Source organism: Symphalangus syndactylus, chromosome 7, assembly GCF_028878055.3.
Source record: "Symphalangus syndactylus isolate Jambi chromosome 7, NHGRI_mSymSyn1-v2.1_pri, whole genome shotgun sequence".
NCBI classification, from domain to species: domain Eukaryota; kingdom Metazoa; phylum Chordata; class Mammalia; order Primates; family Hylobatidae; genus Symphalangus; species Symphalangus syndactylus.
In genome coordinates, this window is record NC_072429.2 from 119,221,757 (window position 1) to 119,240,427 (window position 18,671).

General features: G+C 33.8%; 1 protein-coding gene across 1 annotated transcript in view; it reads left to right on the forward strand.

Moving 5' to 3' along the window:
• The window catches only part of MTBP (MDM2 binding protein), a 78,385-nt gene that overhangs the window by 2,885 nt on the left and 56,829 nt on the right, over positions 1-18,671 (forward strand). The window contains exons 3-10 of the mRNA XM_055287137.2: positions 2,854-2,927; positions 3,022-3,173; positions 5,419-5,477; positions 7,011-7,155; positions 8,127-8,244; positions 10,768-10,902; positions 12,716-12,810; positions 15,233-15,302. Of these exons, the coding sequence (XP_055143112.1) occupies positions 2,854-2,927; positions 3,022-3,173; positions 5,419-5,477; positions 7,011-7,155; positions 8,127-8,244; positions 10,768-10,902; positions 12,716-12,810; positions 15,233-15,302 (848 nt within the window). The remainder of the gene's footprint in view (positions 1-2,853; positions 2,928-3,021; positions 3,174-5,418; positions 5,478-7,010; positions 7,156-8,126; positions 8,245-10,767; positions 10,903-12,715; positions 12,811-15,232; positions 15,303-18,671) is intronic.

The window sequence follows — 18,671 nt, forward strand, 5'->3', positions numbered from 1 at the left end:
TTGAACACCTGGGCTCAAGCAATCCACCTGTTTTGGCCTCCCAAAGTGCTGGGATTACAGATGTGAGCCACTGTGCCCGACCTGGACTTTCAATGTTGTGAAATATCTCTGAGTTCCTTTAATATTAAGGTTTTTGCTAGCCTCATTTTCTCTGGGACATCTTCACCTTTTTCATCAAAAGGTGTTTGTCACAGCAGCTATTTTGAGAACTCTGTTTACATTAGCTTTGAAGATTGCTTTCAGTGTTAGCACTTTTTGTTTCTTTGGTGTTTTTTTATCTCTCTCTTTTTAAAAAATTCCCTCATCCATTTATCCATTTTTATAAAATATCACATGGGTTTACACTGGGAAACCAGAAGGCAACACAGTTACATCCTTTGCTACCTGTGTGTGAACTGAGTGGCACTTGTGCAGTGACCAATCAATGGCATACTTTAAAAGTAGTAACATGATTGGTTACTGATCATGACACACATCTTTTATGTTTACAGTGGTTTTGTAGACTGAGAAGCTTGCAATGAAGTCTTAAACTATGCAATTATAGTTAATGAATATACCATGGTAACTGAAATTTGAACCAGGTTGTTGGGGAACTGGTGTTATTTAAGCTACAGTAACTGGAATTTGTGCGTATCAGAGCCATGCAAATGGAAACAGCCTGTGCTGAATTTCCTGCCCTACTAGGATTATTGATTTCAGTAATATGGCAAGTTTGAGGGACGGAAAGTAGAATATGATTATAATTGGGATAAGGGTGGAGAGGTAGGCATGGCTATTTAGAGGATTTTGTAAATAGTGTCAAGGTGTTTGGATTTTTTCCTAATGGTAATCAGCAGCCATTAAAAGCTTTAATTAAGGAAGAGACATGATCAGATATGTGCTTTTGAAGTATTCTCCCTGCAGTATAGTAGATGGATTAGAGAAAAGTATAGCTATTTCTGTATAGGGGGATTCTGTAGAAGACCAAATGAGGAATGGGAGAGTCAGCCAGGGTGGAGGAAAATGGATAGATCTGAAGGAAATTATGGGGGTAGAATTCACCTACCTTAGTGTTGAATTGGTATGATGTAAAAGAAGGAAAGGATGAGAAAAGAATCAAGGATGACATTAGGTTTCTGGTGTGGATAATGGCATGATGGTGGCATTTAGTGAGAAAGGAGAACCAGATTTGGAGGGACTATGACATGTTCAGTTTGGAACCTGTTAATAGTTGCCTGTAAGATGTCAAAGTAAAAAGTAAAAATGTAAAAATGTTTTACGTTTACTAAAATAAAATGTAAAAATAAAGTAAAAATGTTTTACAAAAGTCGGATATGTGTGTCTGGAACTCAAAATGTAGGAGAGGGCTGGAGATATTAGGTTGGTGCAAAAATAATGGCAAAAAAACAATTATTTTTGCACCAATTAATACAAATTATAGAACCAATGTATAGATGTCAGGTGAAGCCATGAGAAAGGATGGGATTGCTTATGGATAGTAGGGAGAACAGAAAGCCTCAAACTGAATCCCAGTATTTGGAAGAACTGAACACCAGTTTTTAAAAAGAATAAGGAGCAGCCAGAAAGATGGGTGCCACAGAAGCCAAGTGTTTTAAAGAGAAAGTAGTCAAATATGTCATCTTTGATTCTTCTCTTATGCTGAGAGGTCAAATAACAACAGAACTAAAAACTGCTAGATTTAGTAACAAGTCAGTTATTGGTGACTTTGGTGAGTGTTCTTTCAGTGGCATATTGGAGACAAAAAACAAATTGAAATGCATTTGGAAGGAAGTGGAAAAGTTGACGAGGAAATAGAGACAGTCAGGTGTGGACAGCACCTTCAGAAGTTTATCTTTGAGGAAGAGCTAAGAAAGTGAAGTGGAGATGAATTTAAAGGGACCCCTTTTTTTAAAAAAGAAATACTTTGAGAAACACTTGTGTGTATTTAAATGGCAATGACAAAGAACAGACAGAAGGGAGCAGATTGAAATGCAGGAAAGATAATCAGTGGACTAGATAATAGAATCAGTGATCTCAGGAGGTGTGGGGGATAACATTGAATTGGAAGGACAGTGCCTCTTACAGGTTAAAGGGGAGGAAAGAGGAAAGATTAATGGCAATACAAGTTGAGTTGTGTGTTTCCTGAGAGGATGTTATAGGGATTATTACCTAACAGCTTCTATTTTGTTAAGGCAGTAGGAGTCTTCTGCTGAGATTGTTGGAAGAAAGTGGTAATAAGAATTTAGCATCTTACCTAGCTTCCTTCCATTAGTTAAGCCTCAGTTACTACATTTCTTCTTCCTGTTTTGAGTCTAATTTCTATACATAGCTCTAAATTCTTTATGACTCCTTGACACATACCTTGAGGTGACCTTTAATTTTATATCCTCATGTAATACTCCATTCTCCAAGAAGAGCGTCTTCCTTATCTTTAGACTGGGGTTGCTCTTTAATGCCTCTGTCTCTAGTCAGGCTGAACCAACCTGCATGGTCTTTGGAGAGGGAATTGTTTTCACTAAAATGACTTACATGGTTTTGCTTTACTCAGTAGTAATTGAGTAGCTGTATTTTCAACATCTTTATGGTAGATTGTAATCTGTGTGAAATGATGATTAAAATAATAAAAAATAATAATACGAATTTTGAATTGTGACAAATGAAAGCCAAGTATTTATTGTGAGTAAAGAATTTTGCTCTTTAGGTAGATTGTTGTATTTGAATTTTTAGCAGGGATTTTTAAAATATCCTCATATATATGTTGGATAATTATGTAATATGTTTCAAAGTTATGGTCTGTAAGTACAGTATATATGCTGTGTCATCTGCTTATTTATGGTATGCCTTTCTAATAATAAGTGTGGTTTCATTTTCAAGCCTGTTCAGTGGGTGGTATACCTGGTTCCAAGAAGTGGTTCTTTGCAGTGCAGGCAATATATGGATTTTATCAGGTAATATAAATTTAAAAATAGCTACTAATGAATGTCTTTACTAATATAAATAATTTCATGATCCATTATTTAATACAACCTTTTGATTTATTAGTTTTGTAGTTCTGATTGGCAAGAGATACATTTTGATACAGAAAAAGATAAAATTGAAGATGTTCTTCAAACAAATATCGAAGAATGTTTGGGTGCTGTTGAGTGTTTTGAAGAAGAAGATAGTAATAGCAGGGAATCATTATCCTTGGCTGAGTATGCTTATATGGTTTTTGTATTATCATTAAAATACTTAATATTAGACAGTTATTTTAATCCATGAGAATGAAGATTATATATTTTAGCATCTTTACTGAAGAAACTCTAATTAATTGAAATTTTCGACTCTTCACTTTGGAAGACATAAGGCAATTTGGGCCTTTTATTTGAATAAAATTCTTTAAAATGCATGTTTCTTAAGCTTACGTAATGTCAAGAATCATAAAAAGTGATAATTTAATTAACATGTTACTTTCTTGAAGATAAATTCTGCCTAATGTTTTATTTTATTTTGAAACAGGGTCTTGCTTTGTCACCCAGGCTGCAGTGCAGTGGTACAGTCATGGCTTGCTGCAGCCTAGACCTTCTGGGCTCAAGCGATCCTCCGACCTCAGCTTCCAGAGTAGCTGGAACTACAGGTGTGCACCACCACACCCAGCTAATTTTTGTGTTTTTTTTGTAGAGATACCGTTTCGCCATGTTGTTCAGGCTGATCTCGAATTCCTGAGCTCAAGCAATCTGCCTGCCTTGGCCTCCCAAACTGCTGGGAGTACAGCTGTGAGCCACTGTGCCTGGCCAATAATGTATTTTAAAAGCTTGAATAGAAATGTTATTTAATGTTAATAGCTAGCATTCATACCAAAGTATCATTTTTCATTTTGCTATTTGAGGCCGAAATATGTGACTTCTTTAATTTATGTGTATTTGCAGCATTTCAGGTACCTTTTAAAATCCATAGGGTTTGTGAGGATTATATATACATGATTGAGTTCACTTTTAGGTTTTTTTCAATTGTGGTACAATATGTAAGTTGATCCAGGTGACATAAGTTGTGATAATAATTTTTCTCTTCATGAAATATCCCACCTCTTACAGTTAATACCTTTTTTTTAGTCTTTCATAACATTTCATGACAAAACTGCTCTTATTTTAGTATTCACATATCTGTAAGTAGCTATAGACTTAAAAAATTTCATTTTCCTTTTTCTAGATCATATTTGTTTGTACTGATTAATAAAAGGAGACCTTTCCGAACCAGAGAAATATCACTGAAGCAGGGATTAGTAGACGTAGACTTTATTTACACAATCTGAGGCCAGTCACGTAACTTCTCTGGTCCTTTGTTTTCTCATCCATAAAGTACTGAAGTACTTTTAGATGATTTCTTAGGTGCTTTCATTTACCCTTAAAAACTCTTATCATCCCATATGTTTTCCTACCACTATTAAAAGACAAGTATAAAAGTTTCTGATAAGTGACCTAATAATTATTTCCACAAGGGGGAGCCTGAAAACTAGAGTTTACATAAGATGCCTTAAGTTTCTAAGACGATGGTGGGTTTCTAATAAAGGATTTAAGTACCTTTATGCTATATAATAAACTTTTTTGAGAAAAAAATTGCATCATATAGATAAAACTAATAAGTTCTGAAGAATCTGAAGAGGGTGTCATATTCTTTAGTCAAGACTGTTAAATACCATTCAGAGAAAAATCGTGTCCTTTTTTATTAAACACTTAGCATTTTCTTACTTTTAAGATTCAGAAAAATGGCCGGGTGCAGTGGCTCATGCCTGTAATGCCAGCACTTTGGGAGGCTGAGGCAGACGGATAACTTGAGCCCAGGAGTTTGAGACCAGCCTGGGCAACATGGCAGAACCCCGTCTCTACGAAAACTAAAAAAATTAGCCAGGCATGGTGGCGTGTGCTTGTCGTCCCAGCTATCCCAGCTATGCAGGAGGCTGAGGTGGGAGGATCTCCTGAGCCCGAGGGATTGAGGCGCAGTGAGCTGTGATCATGCCACTGCACTCCAGCCTGGGTGACAGAGTCAGACCCTGTCTCAAAAGAAACCCAAAAACCAAAAATAAATGAATAAATAAAAGGTTCCAAAAAAATGTTTGGTCTGTTAGTTATGATTTATATTTAATATGCTAGTTATAATTTAGGGAGTTTTATTCCCTTTTTTTGTTTGTTTTTGGGGTGTGGGTAAGAACTTGTACTCAGGGTTTGAATCCTAGCTTCCATACATACTAATTATGTAACTTTAGGCAAGTTATTTAAAGTTGAGATAATAATAGTATTATAGTAGTACCTCCTGGAATTGTCATAAAGATCAAATGAGATTATACATCTAACCTGTTTAACAGTGTCTGTACAACAATCTTTTTAGTTAATATTACCTATTATGATTATATATAAATATATTTGTGGGGTTTTCTTTTCCTAACTTACCCTTTTATTTTAGTCTCTATGAAGAAGCTGCAGAAAATTTGCATCAGTTATCAGACAAGCTTCCTGCTCCTGGTAATATTTTGTGACTGCTTTCAATAATTTGTATCTTATCTTATTACACTTTTTATGAATAAATGATAAATTCATTCTTTATGTTAGTGTTCTCACTCTAATCTTTAAATTAAAAAATACAAAACAATTTTTAATTGAAGTTGATACAGAATGTATCCATGAGAGTACATTACTGAGATGTAGCAGTTCTTTTCATTGTTTTCATTTAGTTAGGCAAAAATTAGAACTTAGAACATTAAATAACTATCTCTGTTTCTTTAGTTATTGCTGAAGAAGAATCTTTCTACTACAGACTTTTGCTTTTCAGAGGTGTTCTGTAGAAGACTAATCCCATAAACAGCTCTTTAAGAAGGAGATTATTTAGCATTGATAATTTGGATAACATTCTTTTATGGTGAAGTTACTATATGCATTATCAAATGGAATGTCATACCATAAAAGAAGGTGTTTCCTCAGCATTTTTTTTATAGAACCTATTTTTTCCCCCATAGTGGAAAGAATACTTTGTGAAATACTGTATCATAATATTCCTAAAAGTGTTTTTTTTCTTTTTTCCTTTGTGTTAATCAAGTAGCTGTCTTCTAATATTTGGTACAGTTGGCATCCGCAAATACTTTGAGGAGTATTCTTTTCTGAATACTTTGTTTATTGAAGGTCATTATTAAGTAAATATTTGTACTAGCAGCCAAGTGTACCATGATGAATAAAGCATCTGTCATTAACATAAAGGAGCTTATAGCTTATAGTCTGATCTCTATATTCAAGGAGATCATATATTAGTACAAAAAGCCCCACATAGAAAAATGACTGAATGAGTTGACAAACATATCAACTTTCCAAATGAAATGTGTTGAGTTCAAAGTATGCACTGAAATATTACATAGTTGTTTTGGCAAATTAGAATACTTTCATTATCAAATTTATCTCCAGTTTGTTTCATTTTGATTTCTGTAGTCCTTCGGGAAATGTATAATTTTATAAAATTTAAAGTTTTGTGAAGTTATTTTTTCTCAGGATCCAATGATGATGTCAGTATAATTGGTTTTCTGAGTGTTGTATTGTCCTTTATAAAAGAGACATCATTTATTTGAACATTACAGTTTTGCACTAATTCATTCTCTTTTGGATAACAAAATTATGTTTAGAAAAATATAATGAAATTGCACAGGTTTTTTTTTTCTCTGTTGAGTACAATAGCATTGATGATCTTAAGAGCAATGTGTGTAATTAACCACTGCTGCAGAATTGGCAAGTAATTATGATATAGTTTATTGTTTTCTAGTATATGCTAGCTATTTCAAGGTAACATGGCTTTCAGTCAAATGATAAACATTTAAAAAGTTTGAATTCCTGAGGACGTATATTGTTTTGAAGAATTTCAGAAATTAAAACTAAAATCTTCCTTTGTCTTCTAAATAAATATAAAATTCATTTTTCTAAATAAACATAAAATTCAGTTGTTCAGGGTACTATTTTGAGACATTTCAGATCTAACTTTTTAAAAATTACAAAAATGCCTTTTTCTCTTTCTAGGTAGAGCAATGGTAGATATAATACTATTGCTTTCTGACAAAGATCCTCCTAAATTGAAAGACTGTTTACCTACTGTAGGAGCATTAAAACATTTGAGAGAATGGTATTCAGCAAAGATCACTATAGCAGTAAATCATTGTGAAATGTAAGCTTCTTTGTTCATATTTGATTATTGTCTGCGTTGTCTGTTTTCACAATTAACATACTATTCTCTTTTCAGACTCAGCATTTGAAAATTATTTTGATGTGACAAGATAAAATTTTGTTATACCGTGATTGCAAATTTGTGTATTGAGAAGAATCTAGATGTTTCATATTTTATATTTATGTTTCTGAGATATTTAAGTTTTTAGTAAATATTATTGATGCTGTTTTACAACCATTATTGAGGATTAATTCTATAAGTACACTGTATGCTTTTGAACATAGATACACTGGATTTGTCATGTTGTATTTGGTTTTCTGTTATGTGCCAACGTAGGAATAAATATACACTTGTATTTTATATTTTAGCAAGGATTAATTGTATATTACAATTTTGATCCTTAAGTAAGCCTTCAGTTGGATTTAATAACTTCATGATTTGTTTTCATTTAACGAATGTTTATTGAGCAATACCTTTACGGCAAGCATAGGAATAGACGCTGGTAAGTTAAGAAAGTGAGAAGACATGGTCTTTTTCATTGAAGTGCAGGGAGAAACAGGAATGCTAACAGTCAAGATAGTCTGTGATGAGTGCTGTTATAGAGTTCCATACAAAGCTGTATGGGGACAATATAGGACAGCAGTTCTCTTTTTGAAGATAAGGAAGTGACATTGTGCCTTTGTGTGTGTTTATGTACATCTGACACCTTTAAGCCAATAGTAAGAGGAAAGTCTATTTCTTCATCCTTAGTACTAAAGATAATTACTCTAAATTTGTGAGGATGTTGGGAGTAAATGAACATGTGACAGCAACGCACTTAGAGACTGACTTAATAGGTGTTTCATATTAGTAGGAAAAATACAGCAATATAAATTTTGCAATTTTGCCTCTTAGGCTTGTAGTTAACTATAATGATTAAATTAGTGAAATATAAAACCCTGTATTTAATTGTTGTAATCTTTTTTTTATAGAAACTGTCAGAAAATTGCAGAATACCTTTCTGCTAATGTTGTATCTTTAGAAGATCTCAGAAATGTTATTGACTCAAAGGAATTATGGAGGGGGAAAATACAGATATGGGAAAGAAAGGTAAATGGATTATTCACAGTTTGCCAAGTGGGCCTTTCAATTTTATTTACAACACAGATATTTAAATAAATCTTAATGAAAATGTACCTTATAAAGATATTCTAGAATAACACTATCTAAGTAGAACTTTCTGCAATAATGGAAATGTTCTATATCTGTGCTAATACAGTAGCCTATAAACCACTTATTACTACTGAGCACTTTATATGTGAGTAGTTCCACCAATGAACTGAATTTTTATTTGATTTTAATTAACTTTAATCACATAATAACATGATTATATTCGAGTGCTGTTTCCAGAATGTAACGTTCTTTTAAAACGTAGAATTTGACATTAATCAAGTTCATGTTGTTTATCCAAATTGCTTTGTTTTATTACATGTGTAAACTACTAGAAAAATTGCTTAGAGCATGTTGTCTTCCCATAATACTACCTTAGGTGATCTTTGCTGTTTGCTAACCAGCCCCCAGATTTTGAACAAATTTTTTTAACCTTACTGGACCCCAGATTTCTCAATTATAAGATGAGAATGTTGTATTAGGTGGACTCTTCTAATCCTGAATTTCTATGAAGTTTGTATTTCATTTTGACGTCTCTTACTATGAAATAATGTTTGTGGGTTTTGTAAGTTATGTCCATTTTGAAATAAGTGTTCATAGTAATTTATGTATTATGTAGATAGGCAAAACTAAACTAAGAAAGTTTCTTAATGTTTATTTAGGGTAGCATGGGAGCATGAGTAGGCTTTTGAGTTCCTCTAAAGTTTTGTTACACTAATTACTAGAAATTTTTCTTCCTTTTTAATTCGCCCTTAATAATGGTTTAATAAAATCTCTGATTAGACAACAGAAATCAATGTGGCTGGATTTGTCTTGTTGATGTGCATGTTTGCTCATCCTAATCTCAGATAGGTTAAATCTGCAGGTGAATTTTCTCTGTAAATGTTTTAATATAAAGAAATCCCACATAGGCCAGGCGCAGTGGGTGGCTCACGCCTATAATCCCAGCACTTTGGGAGGCCAAGTGGGGGCGGATCACAAGGTCAGGAGATCGAGACCATCCTGGCTAACACGGTGAAACCCCGTCTCTACTAAAAATATAAAAAATTAGCCGGGCTTGGTGGCAGGTGCCTGTAGTCCCAGCTACTCAAGAGGCTGAGGCAGGAGAATGGCGTGAACCTGGGAGGCGGAGGTTTCAGTGAGCTGAGATCGCGCCACTGCATTGTAGTCTGGGCGACAGAGCAAGACTCCGTCTCAAAAACAAACAAACAAACAAAAAAAACCAAAAAAACCCCACATAGCCAAGTGGAAGAGCGGAAGATACAGTTTGCTAGAATTGCTTTTGTATGTTTTCTGAAACTGCATGTTTACAGGCAGAGAGATAATGGCAGAGTTCTTTTCATGTGATTCTTTTATTCTCTTGAATAGGAAATTAAATGTCCATATCTCCACTGGATGCATTTAAAACTTGAAATTACTTTTTTTGGTAGAGAACAGCTTTTTAGTCAAGAGGCATTACGGTGATTAAGGACATAGATTCTAGAGTTATATTGCCTACAATCAAATCCCAACTCTTTTTTCTTTCTAGCATGTTGTGTAATGCTTAGCCTCTTGGTGCTGCAGTTGTCTTCATCTGTAAGATGATGATAATAGTTCCTATCACATAGATTTTTGTGAGGATTAAATTATTTAAAGCACAGAGTAACCACTCAGTAAGCGTTAGCTATCACTATTGTTGTGCCTACCATTACTATTATTAGCATCCTTGCTATTACTACTTCTGCAGCAATTGATCTTATCAGCAACATTTATCAAAGACAAACTATGTGAGACACTGTACTAAGGATCTAGTAAAGAATAAGATAGAACCAGGTGCGGTGGCTCACGCCTGTAATCCCAGCACTTTGGGAGGCCGAGGCGGGTGGATCACCCGAGGTCAGGAGTTCAAGACCAGCCTGGCCAACATGGTGAAACCCCATCTCTACTAAAAATACAAAAAATTAGCTGGACATGGTGGCAGGTCCCTATAATCCCAACTACTCAGGAGGCTGAGGCAGGAGAATCACTTGAACCCAGGAGGTGGAGATTGAAGTCAGGCAAGATTGCGCCACTGCACTCCAGCCTGGGCCACAAGAGTGAAACTCCATCTCAAAGCCAAAAAAAAAAAAAAAAAGGAACAAGACAGACAGCTTCTGTCTTTGCATAACTTACAGACTGGTAGGAAGCCCGATATTGAACAATGCAAAAGAGGTTGTTTGGTCCTGTGGCTGCATAGAATGAGCTTAACATACTCTTGCCAGCTGGTGAAGGGCCAATGAGAGCTTTTCATGAAAACCTGAAAAATTGATGTCTAAGTTAAAATAGGATGTGTACCTAAATGTAAGAAGCACACTTTTGAGCTGAGGAATCAAAAATAAATATATACATAGGTTTCCCCTCAACTGTTACATTGTAATAAGATATATTAATCTTTATAGCATTATTCATGACACTTGTAACTGTGTTTTCTTGATCTCTTTTCAGTTTGGATTTGAAATTAGTTTTCCTGAATTTTGTTTAAAGGGAGTCACACCTAAGAATTTTAGTATATCTAATTTAAATACTGGCTTCCTTGCCAAAAACATAATACCATCAAAGGAAAAGAATATTTTGCCAAAGGTAATCGTGTTTAATTTTTTTGTGTTATCATTCATGTATATTTTTGTTCCTATAAAATATGTTTGAATCTTGACTTAATATTACTAATATACGTGTTTAAGTGTGATCACTAGCATAATTTTTAATATAATTAAGAACTTAAGTTATACTGTGTCATCAGCATTAAATTTTGGTGAAATTGTCATTGTTTTAGATGTTTAAAAAAAGTAATGATATTAAATGTGTATAGTCCTGAAACCATCTTTGGTTTGGACTTTACTATGTGACCTAAGACTCAGTTTGGAGAGAATATGACATAGAGAGAAGAGGATATGTTTTGATGTTAGGTAAACATGGGTTTGGAACCTAACTGTGTCACCTATAAATTGTTGTTTATAACCTTGGGTAGATTGATTAACCCATTTGTGAAGTGGAGGCAATAGTAACACACTTATCTTACAAAGTTAGGAGGATTAAATGAGGTAAGAGTTTAATATGTGACATAGTACCTGACATATGCTTAACTTATAGTGTAAGAAGTATCAGTTCTTGCCCCATATCTCCTATACATTTGTTCTTAAAATGCAAGTAATTATAAAATATAATAATTAGGAAAAGGTTTAGTTGGCTTTTTAACATTGGAAAAATAACATAAGAAGAGATATTTATATGAAAGTACCTTAGAATTCATTTTAAAAGAACTAATTTAAGAACATGGAAAACAGTGGGCATGAAGTTAAAAGGATGTCAGATTGATGGTTAATATTTTCTAATCAAAGGGTGGTACAAAAAGAGGGTATAATTTGATTTGAACTCATTTCTCAATATTTGTTTAGAATTGCTTACTTTACGTAACTTACTATGGCCATCTTTCACAGAATATTAAATTCTTTTCTAAAGATTAGAATCGTAAGATTCATGACCTCAACTTTTCTTCAAGTATGAATAATGTATCCAAATTTTTGCTACTGTTGAAGAGAATCTTAGGGTACAACTTCTTCAATAATGTAAAATTCATATTCTCTCTGTCTGTATATGTATAGACACACACACTGTATAAACACATATGTTTATGATTATAGATATATATACACATAATCATGTATGGTGAAATTACTCTGCTTTTTACAAGTCTAAAACTTTGTGTAACTTCTTCAAGAAGTGTGCTCTTTTCTTTGCCTTTCATGTAAAGCACTGTGTCTCCAACTATTGAAATAGCTGACCTTCAATAACACACTCTAGTTTTAGGCTTTACCCAAGAAATACAGTACTGAAATTTTATTTTTTCTGAATGGAGATTTCTATGTTAATTAGCACATGCTGGCTTCACTATCTGTCTCTGTAATTTATTTAGTCTTTTCGCTAGAATTTTTTTTTTTTTTTTTTTTAATGTCAGTGTACCACTCAGCCTAAGTTCATCCTGGAGTGTCTTTTCTTTCACTTTTCTAGTCTGCAGATTCCGCCTGCAGAGGTAGGTTGCTAATTTGTTTCTTCAACACTATAGCCTATTGTATCACCTGTCTGTCTTGTTGGAGATAAACAGCAAAAGTTGAGAACACTTGTCCTCTGTTGCTTACCTCTTCCCATACTTACTTTCTCCTGTGAAAGCTCTTCCTGGTTACTAAGTGATCTCCATGTCTGTTTCTCTACCCTGAAAGGTAGAATTGAAATTGAAGAAATTCTGCTCTGCTATAGAGGATTAAATGCTAGGCATGCTTAATGTGTAAAAAGTTGCTTTTTAAGATCCATTTTAAAGTTTTAAACCCTTAATCACTAATTTGTTTACTCTTGTTTATGGTATTTAAATATTACACAATTTTAATTTCTTTTCTAGGTTTTCCATTATTATGGCCCTGCTTTAGAATTTGTGCAGATGATAAAATTATCAGATCTACCTTCCTGCTATATGTCGGATATTGAATTTGAGTTGTATCCTTTTATTTACCTGTTCATTTTAGATTACATTTTCTGTGTCAGGTAGAATGTTCTGGTATTGTCGGGTAAATATACATGTTAGGTATATATTTTTCATTATATTCATTGTTTTGATGTTGATGTTCAAGTAGGCTGCTGGACTCCTTATTGTTGGAGTTGCTGGGGAAGAAGTTCTTGCTTTTCCCCCCTCTTGGATCCTATACCTATTTTATCAGAAATCTTCCTCCCTATGCAAGCATCTTTATTTTCATTCAGTATTGTTGAGACTTTTCTATGGGTAGGGCTGTGGAAATAATACAGAAGTGATTGAGCCTTGCTTCTTTAATGCAACTATAATGTTCTCTGCTTGAGCACAGGACTGATCTACTCTCACACCTAGTCTAGCATTAACTGCAAATTTGTCCTTCCCACCCACTGCCCAGACACCATCACGTATATATTTTATATGCTTTTGTTAACTTTACTATTATTTTTTATAGTTTTAATGCTTTTTGGAAATAATTTCCCTTTTCCTGAAATCCAGGAATATATCTCCATGACTTCTATGTTTTACTCAATATGTTTCTGCTGAAGAAGTCTGTAACTGCAATATATCATAGTATATAGTCAGCACTCAATATTGTCAGATGAATGACTTTGGATTATGTCAGCCTAAATCAGAATACTCATTATTTTCTTATTGAAAGTTCTTTGCTACAGAAAAGGTAACATTTACAAAGGCATAGGAGAACCTTACCCAGCTCAGAACTGTTTGTAGTCTAGAATCATTAGAGAGTAGTGGTTTTTTGATTTGGGGGTGTTGAGGGCAGTTGCTAAGTGATCAGATTGGAGACTTTTCAGATTAATCCGGTCCTAAAAGACCTTACGTATCATGATTGGGGTTAAATTCTATCCTAAAGATAATGAGGAATCATACAAGAATTATAAGCCAGACAGCAGCTTAATGAAAAGTAAATTTTAGATCATGCTGGTAGGATTTTGGAAACCTGAACAAAGCTCGAACTAAACAAGTGGCATTTGGAATGGAGAGCCAGGAAAAGTACATAATGTGTTAAAGATGTAAAATCAACACGATATCATGATTTATTTATTACATGCCGAGAAAGTGAGAAGGCCAGAGAATGTAGCTGATTCCCTGTGTTGAAACTGGTGTCACTAGTTGAGATAACATGAGATGAGCCATTTTCATAGAGGAAGAGGAATTCAGGTTCGGGTAGTTGGAGTGTGGTAATGTACATTGTAGTAAGTAGTTTTAAAAATTTTTTATCCATTGTACATTACTGTTGAGAACCATTTAGCCAGCATGCTACCTGGCAGTACTGTAGATGTTACTTTCAGATATAATCTATTATTAATACTTCTTTTCTCTGTCCTCATCTATTAGCAGCTTATAGGTCAGAAGCTATTTGACATATTTATCTTATATTAGATTCTTGCCTTAGACCAATGGTTTTCAAATTATCTTCCAAGGAAAGTTGAGGACTCAGTTCTCCAGATAATGAGATTGAAAGATAAGTTGAGTGCGCATGGCTTTTGGCCCCCTGCTACTGCAACCAGAGCAGCACCTGTTCTGCCCTAAATATTGGGTTTCCAGATAAAATGTCACTTGCAAAAAGTTTCTGCATCAAAAAGGTTTGCAAAGTGCACTGTAAACTGTTTTCATAGTACCACCCAATATTTAGATGTTTGGCTGTGTTTTTACATAATATTCAGTATACTTTTTGCTACCATTATGTTAAGAAAAGTTCTACAACTTGAAAAAAAAATCTTCCCTCAAATACTGTATTTATGCTTTTAGAATAGGCAGAGGACTTCCTGGAATATGGTGTAGAGAGGAGGGAGAAATTTTAGGAATCTGTGGAAAATAAAATAAGTAATTTATATACTTAAAAAATGTTTAAATGTTTCTCCTGCCATCAGCATGAAGAAACATAAGAATCAGTCAGCTGATGTATCATTTTATGTATTTAAGTAAATATAAATGGTATCACATGTATCTGCAAATATATTCAACATATTTTAAACTCTCTTTTAAAAATATGTAAGAATGTTTAGAAATACACCTAAGAACAGAACATTTTGTATAAAAAGAAATTGTTGTTGGCTGGAGATGAAACACTAGCATAGTGTTTTTGAATTTTTATTTAGAAGCTACAGTTTTTATAAATTTCTTGTTCTTATAGTTTATAGTAATGCTCTATATAGTAGTACTGTTTCTTAGCATATTTTCAGAATCAAACAAATAATTGGAAAAATAATTATCCTTAGGGAAAGGTGTAATTGTTAATTGCTACAGTTAAATTTTGTAATAAATGAATTTAAGTAACTGTGGAAGAATTGAAATAATGAAACTTATTTTAAGGAGTACATTGTTTCATGGGTACCATTACATCATTTCTTTAACTCCTTAGTACAGAGGATTGACAAACAGTACCAAACAGAATTCTGTGTTGCTGTTGGAGCAGATTTCTTCTCTGTGTAGCAAGGTATTGAGGGTTTCTTGTGGGTTTTTTGTTTGTTTGTTTTTATACTTGCCATTTAAGGATGTGTAAGAAAAGGGAATGTAACTTATTAATCTGTTTGCTTGATGACTTGGTTTCTTTAATGTAATATAGGATAATTTTGGTCCTAACTCATATTAAGATATTTTGGACTTTTCATAATAACTGTAAAAGTACTCTGCAAACCTAAGTGACATTTTGTTTTTAGGACAGATTTTCAGAAATATGCTTTATGACTGGTAATTGCTTTAAAGTTTTACAATTTTATAACATGTTATTGTTAACCTCCTTCTTCAACATGCGATTTTAATTCTATGAGAAGACATTCATATACTTGCATTCTTTTTTTTCATTGTAGGGCAGGGGATGAAAGTGGAAAAAGTTAAAGTTCTACTAAATTGTCATTTGGGAGTTTTCAATTTTTCTTTCTAAATTCTGATGATGTTTAGGAGATTTATGGCTACTTTAAAAGTTACTTTGTGTATATAATGATGTAAAATTGGTATATTTTTAACTTTAAAAAAATTACAATATAAAGAATTTTAAGTGGACTCATCTATTTAAAATCAAATTCAGTTTTTAATAGGAAAAAGTGAAAGTCTGCTTTTTTTCTGGTTATTTATTCAACTGTTATGTTTCTGTGAAAACAATTTTTAATGCACAAAATGTTTATTGGCAGTACTTACATTACATTTTCTTATTGTTTTAATAACAAGTAGACTAGCAAATAGTCCTGCAGGGAGAAACTGATTAGTGTAATTATAACAGTTTCCCTATGGTGCTATAATCAAGTCTTGGTTATAATTCCTATAGAAAATCGATATAGTAAAGCAAAAATGATTTTGACCTTAAGATGTATACTTGACTATATACTAACTTAAAATTTTGTCTTCTGGCCTCTTTTTCCATAAATTTAATAGTCCTTTGAATAGGCTGCCAAAGTATTTATTTGATGACGTGGCCTTTACCAGTATTAACCTGGCTTTCATCCTCTAAGAATAACTAATTTGCTAAATTTTGAAATTTTGAAATTTATCTTTTATCATTTATCCAACATATATTCTACTGTGTGTGAGGTACTATACTAGATTACGGGAACCCAGTAATGAAGTGTACAGAAGAAGCTTCTATACTTGTGGAACTTACATTTTAGGGGACAAACAGAAAATAAATAACTGCAGACATAATAAGAATTATGAAGAAATAAACAGCCTGAGATAAGGAATAAGTCAAGAGACCCTACTTTAGATAGAGGTTAATAAGGCCATACATTTCTCCAAACTATTTGCAGAGACATCTTATGAGTTAGTATATATTTTTTTAAGTGCACTGAGAATAAAAAATACCCTGCTTCTATTTTAATCCAGGTAGCTAAGTAGCTCTCTATATAACCCTGTCCAGTCGCCTAATCTTTTGGAGCTGCTTCGTTGTATGGATTGAGAATATTATTATTTATCATTAATTATCTGTATTGTCAAATAAGGGAGGAAAGGAATATAGATGGTATAGTAGAAAGTCTTAAATAGAAGAGCATGTTTTTTAGAAAACTTGACTTTAAGCCATAGCTATGCCACTCACTGGCTTACAGCTTTTAATATTGTAAACTGGAAATAATAATCCCGCTGTTACCTATTTTAGAGTTGTAATAAAAACCAAATTGAAATGTATTTTATAAACTACCAAGTATGATATAAATGATATAGTTGCTAACTAATTTTTTATTGTCTCTGAAGTTTATGTGGCCCAAATGATTAACACACATATGTGAAACAGTTTCCTTAAAAGTATAAAGCACTAGATATTAGATATTCTCTAAGTAATTTGAAGGTATGATGAAATTTATAGAAATTTTACAGAGAAATTTGTAAAAATCTTACAGAGACTTTTTTTTTTTTTTTTTTTTTGAGACGGAGTCTCGCTCTGTCACCCAGGCTGGAGAGCAGTGGCGCGATCTCGGCTCACCGCAACCTCTGCCTCCCGGGTTCAAGTGATCTCCTGCCTCAGCCTCCCAGGTAGCTGGGATTACAGGCATGTGCCACCATGTCTGGCTAATTTATAGAGACTATTTCAAGTCAAAATGAGATCTGTACCTATGGTTTAACACAAGTGTAACATAAGCATTAGTCCATCTAGTTATTGAAGATAGGCAACACTAATCCTAGAAGCACCCTAAACTATTAATGTTTAATAATATATTTTCAGTTGTTTTGTTTTAAATTTGTTGTATTAGATTATCATTTTTTCTTCTTGAACCATGACTGTAAAATATTACAACATACTTTATTAGTAAGGAATAGAGACTTTATAACTATGTTCCCAGTACAATGCAACAAAAGGGATTATTTTTGAAGCAGTATATTATGTAACTTAGAAAATAAATCTAAATATGAAGTAAATTATTTTTCTTACACATTGAGTTATGATTTGTTTTTCACTCTTTTTTTTTTTTTTTTTAGACAGAGTCTTGCTCTATTGCCCAGGCTGGAGTGCAGTGGTGTGATCTTGGCTCACTGCAACCTCTGTCTCCTGGGTTCAAGCAATTCTTCTGGCTCAGCCACTCAAATACCTGGAACTACAGGTATACACCACCATGGTTGGCTAATTTTTTTTTGTATATTTAGTGGACACAGGGTTTCGTTATGTTGGCCAGGCTGGTCTTGAACTCTTGACCCCAAGTGACCCACCCACCTCGGCCTCCCAAAGTGCTAGGATTACAGGTGTGAGCCACCACACCTTGTCATTTTTCACATTTTTGAAAAAGTGTTTAATTACATACCAGTTCTTTGAAATCTAGTGCTTTATAACTTGGGTTTCGGCTGGGCGCGGTGGCTCACGCCTGGGAGCCTGCTGGCTCCCAGCACTTTGGGAGACCGAGGCGGGTGGATCACCTGAGGTCAAGAGTTCGAGACCAGCCTGGCCAACATGGTGAAACCCCTTCTCTACTAAAAATGCAAAAAATTAGCCAGTCAAGGAGGCATTTGCCTGTAGTCCCAGCTATGCGGGAGACTGAGGTAGGAGAATCACTTGTACCCAGGAGGTGGAGGTTGCAATGAGCCAAGATCGCGCCACTGTACTCGAGCCTGGGCAACAGAGTGAGACTCCGTCTCAAAAAATAAATAAATAAATAACTTGGGTTTCATTTATTAAACAATTTTTTTTCTTTTTTTAATGTTTTTACTGCTACTATCTGCCAGATGCTTGTTCGTAATATTGGATATAATAAGATGGACAGGCCCTTTCTCAGGAAACTTTCATGGTGCTTAATTAAATTCTATTGCTTTGTGTGATCTTCAGTCAGCATCTTAGCTTAAACAAATTATCTCTCTATGTAGCTATGATTAGCCCCAGAATATA